Source organism: Euleptes europaea, chromosome 7 (genome assembly GCF_029931775.1).
Source record: "Euleptes europaea isolate rEulEur1 chromosome 7, rEulEur1.hap1, whole genome shotgun sequence".
NCBI classification, from domain to species: domain Eukaryota; kingdom Metazoa; phylum Chordata; class Lepidosauria; order Squamata; family Sphaerodactylidae; genus Euleptes; species Euleptes europaea.
Window position 1 is genome coordinate 80,751,332 of NC_079318.1, and position 9,347 is coordinate 80,760,678.

Genomic DNA, 9,347 nt, shown 5'->3' on the forward strand with positions numbered 1-9,347 from the left:
CTGTGGGCACCCCTCTTGCAGTCTCATGCTGCTCTTCATGCCCTCTGACCCAGGAGGGCACCACTTCTGATGTCTGCCCTGGCTTTGCCTTAGAAGTTCCAGGATACCAGCCAGTATGTGGTAGCCGAACTTCGGGCCTTGGAAACGGAACAGAGGCAAATTGATGGACGGGCGGCCGTTGTGGAGACGGAGCTACGAGGACTCATGGAATCAGGTAGGGGAAAAGATTCCGGCTCCAGAAGCGACACCGTGTCAGGAAGGAGCTGGTGGAAGAGGAGACCATAGACCAAGCCAGAGCAGTTCAGATGGAACAGTGACCGGGAACGGGATTTTCTTAGAGGTGACCCTCTCTGGCCCTTGCTGGATTTTTGCTGTCCCAAGCTACCTTTTGGTGCCACCCACTGTCTGAATGTGGAACTACCACCAGGAGATACCTCAGAGTGTGTTAGAGGTTGATGGGTGGGAGAAGGTGTCATATTGAGCCATTCAAAATCCACGTAATTCCTTTTTTTGGACCAACCAAATTAGCACAAAACTCTGTGTGAGGTAGCTGTCCAATCCTGTGGCCTAAGGATTCTTCCTGCTACCCTTCTGTCTTTTAAAATTTTGTAACATCGAAGCCCAATGAAGAGTTCTGGTGAGCTTGAAAACTTGCACAATTTTGGGCTAATTTGTTTGGTCTGATAAAAGGTCTTACACAGATTTTTTTGTCTTGGTTGGTTGAACTGGCCCAGCTTCTCTCATAGAACCCTGAGTATTGTCATTTTTGTGAGGATGAAGGAGTGTTTTTAAGAGCTCTGCAGAATCACATGTTCCACGTTTTCCTCATTTTGCAGCCATGACAGTTAAGAAGTTCTGAAACTGCTTTAATTATGTAGTTGTGGATATGCCCCTATGATTTTTTTGTGGGGTGGAAATGTGTGTGTGTGTGGGGGGGATGCGTTGTATAAAATGTCCACGGCACTGTGAGGCAGACCGAAATATACCTTTGCATGTCTTAGGGCAGTCCTGAATTGATGTGGTGTTGGGGAGGCAGGGATGTGTGTTCCGTGCCCGCTGCATGGCATGGATGCTTCCTTTTCACCAATTGCATTGCAACTGTCATCCTTTTAGTAGTTTCCTAAGAGAGGGACTATCTGCATCTTGTTCTTCCATGATCATGATAATGCCGAATCCCCACCCCATTGTCACCCTGACTGGTTTGTCCAGTATGGTGGAGCTGACTTGTGCTATAAAAGCTAACCATGGTCTTCTTGTGGGAGATGCAAATGCATGATTGCAACATCCCTTCACAAAAAGGAAGCTCAAAAAGGGAAAAAACCCTCTACCTTTTGTGAGTTTGTGGTTTTCAAACTGTACACAGGAGTAAACTACTCAGTGGGCAATATTTCCCTCACATGGCCAGCAGGCGCATAATTTGAAGTAATTCCGAGAGTCTAATGAGGGAGTTAGAAAGTAAAAAAGTTGCCCTGCAAATATATTTCCTGTAAAGTGCTGATTCACAACATTGTTTACTACCTACTTGCTCGTATTCCTTTCACTCCTCATTTTCAGCATTAAAAAGAACTCTCTTCCTGTTTACAGAAGTTTCTCTGTCTGATCACTTAGAAATGATGCACACTTACCCCAGGTGATCAGGGGAGTGGCTGTAGACAAGTCTGAGCTTAGGGATAACCACTCTGCATCAATATGATCCTGAATGAATGCCCACAGGCTCACACCTGGTGGTTCCCATTTTACAGACATGCACAACTGAGGCCAGGCTAGAGTGAAACGACTCTCACTGTCTCTCCCTTTGGCTCTGATCCATTTCAGGCTCTGACAAGCTGAAAGAAGAGGAGCTGATCCAGGAATGGTTCACGCTGGTAAATAAGAAGAATGCCCTGATTCGGCGGCAGGACCAGCTGCAGCTTCTGTGAGTGTGGGTATGGAATGGGTGGCAGAGAGGAAGAGGAGGGGCTTCCTATGATCCTCAGTCCAGTTTTCCCCTGCCAGGGTGTAGGAAGGGCTTTGCACCTACAGGGATGGTTATCAATCAGGAGAAGACATCTACTATGCATCCCCCCTCCCAAGAAAGGCTGCATTGGTTCAACACGTGACCTCACTTCAACAAACCCTGGATTCTCCTGTTCTGACATGTATGTTCACCACCTAGATGGCTTCAGCTCCAAGCCAAGACTTGCACACCTGAATGAGCCATTGCAGATTAAACGGCACAAGGAGGGCTCTTGCAGTTCCTGGAGACAGTTGCGACATCTGTCTGCCCATCCATCAAGTATGGAATGGTGACTGGCATGTCTGAACTAGCTGTGAGAGAGAAAGAGGCCCATGTGAGGAGAGAACAGAACTGCAGGCTCTACACCGACTGTTCTTAACCTAGTTTCAGTGGGTAACCGTGTTGGTCTGTAGTAGAAGAGTCCAGTAGCACCTTACAGATCAGCAAGTATTTTGGAGTAAAAGCTTTCAAGAGCCAAAGCTCCCCTCATCAGAAGGCCATTGAGACCTTGACCCTGGGGAGGGGCAGGACGGGACACGGAAGCTGCAGCTGTGTCTGTAGGTTGCCTGGGGAGAAGAGCCTACCTCGCAGGGTCTGACGAAGGGAGCTTTGATTCTTGAAAGCTCATACCCCAAAAATCTTGTTGGTCTTTAAGGCAGGGGTGTCAAACATATGGCCCAGGGGCCAGATCCAGCCCCTTGAGAGCTCTTATCTGGCCAACAAGCTAGCCGAGGCAGACACCTCCCCCCCAGTCCCAATCTGGGCTGGCAAGGCATGGCCCAGCCCTACCAAGAGACATTTAGGTTATATCTGGCCCTTGTAACAAATGAGTTTGACACCCCTGCTCTAAGATGCTACTGGACTCAAATCTGGCTGTTCTTAACTTGTGTGCACATTGCCTCTAGACAATGCATCTCTTCTCAAAGGGCCCCTGTCCTCTGCCTTCTTTCTAAAGTGGCACAGTGAAGAAGTCTGGTCTTTCAGGAAGCCCGTGAACATAACTTGCCCCTGGAGGGAAACCGCTCTTGTCCATACAGTATGGGAGTGTGTGTGTGAGTGCGAGAGAGAGCAAGAACGCAGAATTCTGTGCAGGCGCTCTTTACACTTTGTTGCCATCCTTGGTGTGAACACAGCCTCTGCTTCCTCCTTCAGGGTGGAAGAGCAAGACCTGGAGCGGCGGTTCGAGCTCCTCAGCCGTGAGCTGAGAGCCATGATGGCCATTGAAGGTGAGACCTCGACCCGGGGAAGGGAGAGGAAGGGACGTGGTGGCTGCAGCCCCGTTTGTTGGTTGCCTGGAGAGAAGAGCCTACCTCTCAGGGTTTTAGGTAAAGGTAGATTGCGGGGAGAAAGACCGGGCATAAATGAAATAAAGAAGAGTGCCTCTGTGGCCAGGCCGATGCCTGTTGGGGCACTTTCCAACCTTCCTTCTATACTTGGATGTGTTTCCATCTCTGAGCCACCGTGAGAGTCTTCCCAGGCCAGGGCAAGATCAGCACAGGGGCAACAGTGATGCACAAGATATGGGAGTGATCACTGACCAGTGAGGGTCTGCCTTCCCTTTCCCCCTTCCCCACCCTCAGATTGGCTCAAAACAGAAGCCCAAAAGCAGCGTGAGCAACTCCTCCTGGAAGAGCTGGTGTCCCTGGTGAACCAGAGGGATGAGCTGGTGAGAGACCTGGACATCAAAGAGAGGATGTGAGTTGGTGCCCTTTTCTCGGTATGAGTTGCCAGGGCATAGGTTTAGAGCACCGGGGAGAGAAAGCACCCCAAGAGACCAGGAGTCAAAATGCATAAGGCTGGAGTCCGCCCTGGATTGTGCATCCTCAGCCCAGGGATTCCCTCACCCATTGAGGAAGGGTTGGGGCTCAGTGGTAGAGCATCTGCTTGGGATGTGGAAGGTCCCAGGTTCAATCCCTGGCATCTCTGGTTAAAAAGGGTCAGATAGTAAGGTGATGTGGAAGGCAGCTGCTTGATACGCTGTAAAGCTGCTGCCGATCAGAGTAGACAATACTGATCTCTACAGACAGGCAGCCTGACTCAGGGTAAGGCAGCTGGCTTCATGCATCACGTTTCTGCTGGCGACCAGGACACCCCACTTCTTCAGACTTCTTGTAGAGATCCTGGCATGAGGGCCAGGGCAATAAGGAAAGCATTAGTGCCTCTGAGCATGTACAGGCTGCTTTCCCCTTCATAACAACAGCTTACCTCTGGAATGGGCGGGACAGGGCTTTCAGATCCGAAGGAAAAGTATTCCAGAAAGGCTTCAGCTCCAACACCTTGCGTTTTGGAAGTTAACCTTTGGGTGTAGAATGGAAGGAAAAAGCATTTCGTAGTGCTTGGGGAATACAGAGAAAGGATGATGGACACTGGAAAAGGTGTGTGTATGGATGGAAATTTTCAGAGAAGAATTAAATTTGTGTCCCCAAATGTGTGCATTTCCTCGTCTCAACAATTTTAAGAACACCCCCCCCCCACCCGGCAATTACAATCCTTAGAGAAGCAAGCAATATTTGGACTGATGGGAAGAAGTTGGTAGCTGGGAAGGGCAAATATTTAAAAGAATGACAGATTGATGACTGCAGCACAAGAGTAATCCAGCATCACACTGGAGGAAAGTAGGAATATCCCAATGGTAACTTGCTGTGGCGGGATATAGCAAAAGTTCAGAGAGAGTAACATAGAACCATAGAGTTTGGAAGGGGCCATACAGGCCATCTCGCCCAACCCCCTGCTTAATGCAGGATCAGCCTAGAGCATCCCTGACAAGTGTTTGTCCAGCCTCTGCTTAAAGACTGCCAGTGAGGGGGAGCTCACCACCTCCCTGGGTAGCTGATTCCACTGTCAAACAACTCTTACTGTAAAAAAGTGTTTTCCTAATATCCAGCTGGTACCTTTCCCTTGCAAAACATGATTTGACTTCCTGCAAAGTCATCAATTCTGCTGAGAATCAGGCAACCTTTTTTGGGGGGGTAAAATGATAAGAACAAAAAGTGCAACGATAACCATTGGCCCCATGATTTAAGAATATTTTTATTCATATCGCTGAAAGGGTTAACATATTTCTCTTTCTGTCTCCTCTCCCCTCTCTCGCCCCCTTCATTTCTCCCACTGGACCCTGGACCTCTCAGAGCTTTGGAAGAGGATGCCAGGCTCGAACGGGGATTGCAACAGAGAAGACGCAAGCTCAGCCGCAAGGAGAAATGCCGCGTCAGCTGAGACTGACAAACTGAGTTGCTCCCCCCCCATACACATGTCAGCAAGGGGGGGGTCAGCAAACGACAGCACTTCTTGCTCACTAAAGACAGGACCCTCCCCAAATCCACCCACCAGCTTCCCATAGGGGCACCCCCTGCCCTGACACAGTATTGCCTCCTGCCTGTGCCAATCATTACCCACAGACCTTCGGGGCCTTAAGCTGCTTGTTGCTTGATGTAAGTTATGCCAAAGAGGGGTTTTGGGTGGGGTGGGGGCAGTCCTGAGCTGCTTTCTTTCTCTTGGCCCACTTCCAAAACCTAGAGGATATTTTGGATAGCATTTTTTTAGGGCAGTGCCCGTGAATCTACTATCTGGAGAGAGCAGAAACCAGCCTTTTAAATCTCTCTCTCTCCAAATTTAGAATCTATTTATTTGTGTGAGTGCTTGTCTGTGTGTGAGCTCCTCCTCTGGTTTAAATGTCTTCCTCCTCCCATCTCCTTCCCAACCAAGGATGCTGGGCTGTTTTTTTTTTTACAAAGCTTTCATGGGGGGGCTCTGTGTTTTATTTTGTTTTTTAATTATCAATATTGTTGTTCTCATTGATGGTACAAAAATCACAAAGTGCCTTGGACACTCCGACAGCCAGATTTGGTCATGGCAAAGTTTTAATTCCCAGTTTTGCAGCACCATTTTCTTCTCTCCCGCTCCCCGCCCCCGCACAGCCCTCAGTTCTGTCTCGTCAAGGTTATTTGCACTAAATTTGTACCAGGGTTTGAAATAAACATATCAAAAGACATGAGGCTTGAGAAATTAGTTTGTGGTGAAGCATTTATCCAAAAATCCTTTGAGTGTGTCTTACGTAAACCCACAACAAGTTAAAAACAGGCTGTCACCAGTGAGACCCTTATCAGCTGCTGGCCACAAACACTGTTACAGGGGTCTACAGCCTACCCATCCAGAGCCAAATGTGGTTCAGTGCGGAACCAAATATGGCTCTTTAAAAAAAAAATATCTGGAAGTTGAGGTATGTTGGAGGGGTAGGTGAGATGCTAGAATAACCAGTATGATAAGAAAATGGCAGGCAAAGTTGTATGCAAATAAAAGACTTTAGCTTGGAAAGAAGGTGGTTAAGGGGAGACATGATAGAGGTCTATAAAACTATGCATGGTATGGAGAGAGTGGATAGTGAGAAGCTTTTCTCCCTCTCATACTAGAATGAGGAGTCATCTGCTGAAGCTGGAGGGTGAGAGATTCAAAACAGATAAAAGGAAGTATTTCGTCACACAACACAAACTGTGGAACTTCCTGCCCCAGGATGTGGTAATGGCTGCCAATTTGGAAGGCTTTAAGAGGGGAGTGGACATGATCATGGAGGAGAGGGCTATTCATGGCTGCTAGTAAAAATGGATACTAGTCATGATGCATACCTATTCTCTCCAGGATCAGAGGAGCATGCCTATTATATTAGGTTCTGTGGAACACAGGCAGGACAATGCTGCTGTAGTCGTCTTGTTTGTGGGCTTCCTAGAGGCACCTGGTTGGCCACTGTGTGAACAGACTGCTGGACTTGATGGGCCTTGGTCTGATCCAGCACGGCCTTTCTTATGTCCTTATGTAGAGATGCTTCATGGAAAGGGAAATGTCAGAGGTGAACAGTTGCCAGTGATGCCATTGCAAACCAAGCCCAGATTTATGCCAGCCCACTGAAAGAATTGTGCAGGGTGTTCCTGTGTATATTCATGACTTATTGTGAGACCGTGAGTGTGCCACTTCCTAATAAAGGACTCATAACAACCAGATTTTGGGCTGTAGAAACTTTATGGGTTCTTCATCAACATGCCAATTATCCACATCATTTATTTTCAGTTATGCAGATTGGTTTTCTGGTTCTTTGTTGCTTCCTTGCTCTGAATCTTGATGTGCTTTGGCTCTTTAGTTATAAAAGGTTAATGACCCCTGCACTGTTATGTCACATTTCAAAATACTGCAACCCCTCAAGGAGATGTCAGCAATAGGATGTTGACAAACATCCTGTGAGGGAAGGGAAAGTTCAGTTTGAATGGAGAAGGAAAAGGAAGTGCTGCCAACATTTGTCTGCAGGCATCACGTGAAGTTGCGTGCGCACATACAGACGCGTATGACGCATGCAAAAAGTAAATCCAGGTTGTTGAAATAATAGAAGTAAGTAAAGGTGGGGGGAGGAACATATCGTTACAGCCTCTTTTGCCCCAGGGGATAAGGAATCTCACTGGCTGCTCCAAAAGGAGTGTCCTCCGATGCAGGAGACTTTTGCACCCCTCCCCAAAGTGGCTATAAACCGTCATACAACCATCCAATCTGCTCTTAAAATGAATGCCATTATAGAGTCTGGATGACTCTATAATGGCATTCATTTTAAGAGCAGATTGGATGGTTGTATGCCTGTCTGCAGGACAGCAAAAACAAGACATTCACAAACATGGTTTCTGCATATTTGGAGGAAACCCCCCCCCAGATATGCAGAAAAAAATTTATTTGTAAATTACACCCCCACACACACACAATGGCTTGATGAGGACCAAGCATACTGACTGCCCTCTACAGGACATGGAATATTGAGGGCAGTTGGGTGGGAAGGAACCTTGACCTGTCCTGGTCCCCAGCAGTTTAGAACATCTTAGAGCATGTGCAAGGTGCCCCCCCCCAAAAAAAAACACCTCTTCTACACAGCCATCTACTCACACTGTAAGATTGAATCCTTGGTATGTGTAGTGAAAGAGGATATCAGGGAAACAAAATTTTAGTCCAGTAACACTTAGAGTCCAGCAACATTTTCTGCGGTATACGTTTTCATGAGTCAAAGCCTGCTTCATCAGATACAAATAAGAATGAAGATCTACCAGCTCTTATATCAAGGAAAGGAGCATCTGAAGTCCTGGAGATCTGGTGCCAGGTGAAGACAGTACTGGTCTAATTTAGGAAATAAAAGCAATATATGCCTGTGAACTCTAACACATGGGAAGAGGTGTTATATTTGCACCTGAACAAGCAAGTGAGGTCATTGGCTTCCAGATTCCAAGATGAAATACTGTACAGTGTGGCAGGAAGGGGTTAAATATTTTGCTGTCCCTTTTGCTTTCTTCCCTTTGTGTGGTGGAAATGTTAACCTCCCCCCCCCCCGCCCAGTAGGGTTTTCAAGAGACGTTCAGAGGTGGCTTGCCATTGCCTGCCTCCATGGAGGAGTGGGGAATTGAACCCGGTTCTCCAGATTAGAGTCTGCCGCGCTTAACCACTACACCACACTGTCTCCTTCCTTCCTTTTACTGAGAAAAAAACCTGTAGCGGCCTTCCCCTGAACTTCTGAAGGGAGGACAGACAAATTTGCCTTTGGAAAAGGGCACTCTTGCTAATTCTTTATGGCCAGGAGCACTGAAGGAGCCATTTTCCTGCTGCAGAATTGCCTGCGCTAAGCAAACCAGGGGAAAGAACAGCACAGCTACCAAATGTGATGTCTGCAGTCATTGGGGAGCAGCCGGCCATAATTCTGGTGAGAATACTGACGCTACATTCTAAAGCATTCTAAATTTGTGACACAGATGAGGGGGGAAATATGGCTTTGTTGTGTCTCAGTGTTAGTGTGGGGGATGGGGTAGGGAATGCCCATTTGGGAGCTTCCAAAATTCTGCCAGGGACTGAGCCAGCAGCCACCCCAACCGTGCAGGCCTCCAAGGCGCTCCTTGCGAAGAGCTGAGCAACTCTCAAGCACAACAGAATAGAATAGTTCTTTTCATCTGCGAAGATACTAAGAGGTGGTGCAGGGAGATCTTCTGGCCCAAATTAGGTATCTTACACCAAATTCCCTCAGTTCTGGGAACACCTTTAAAAAAAAAAAAACTGCTAGGACTTTGCATGGAAATGCGAAGTATCCCAACCGAGCACGGGTATAGAGCACGGGTAAAGAGCGTCTCGCCTACCAGAATAACAAGCCCCACATGCATCTCAGTATAGCACAGTTGGGTTTTTCCAATCAGAGCAGGGACAGCTTACAGGTGCGCCCAAGCCCCAGCATCTCTTCTTTGAAATGAGACCCATCCCATCCAGCCCCTTACCTTCCCCATCAATTTCCCCCTGCCCAGGTGGCCTCTCCTGTCTCCACGGCCATATGTTTTCCCCCTGG

At 47.7% G+C, this 9,347-nt stretch overlaps 1 protein-coding gene across 1 annotated transcript in view; it reads left to right on the forward strand.

Annotated features, from left to right (window-relative positions):
* The window catches only part of EHBP1L1 (EH domain binding protein 1 like 1), a 44,693-nt gene extending 39,454 nt beyond the window's left edge, over positions 1–5,239 (forward strand). Inside the window, exons 16-20 of the mRNA XM_056853714.1 lie at positions 94–214; positions 1,816–1,915; positions 3,149–3,222; positions 3,577–3,691; positions 5,125–5,239. Coding sequence (XP_056709692.1) covers positions 94–214; positions 1,816–1,915; positions 3,149–3,222; positions 3,577–3,691; positions 5,125–5,212 — 498 coding nt within the window. The 3' untranslated portion in view covers positions 5,213–5,239. The remainder of the gene's footprint in view (positions 1–93; positions 215–1,815; positions 1,916–3,148; positions 3,223–3,576; positions 3,692–5,124) is intronic.
* Positions 5,240–9,347: the final 4,108 nt, after the last annotated feature.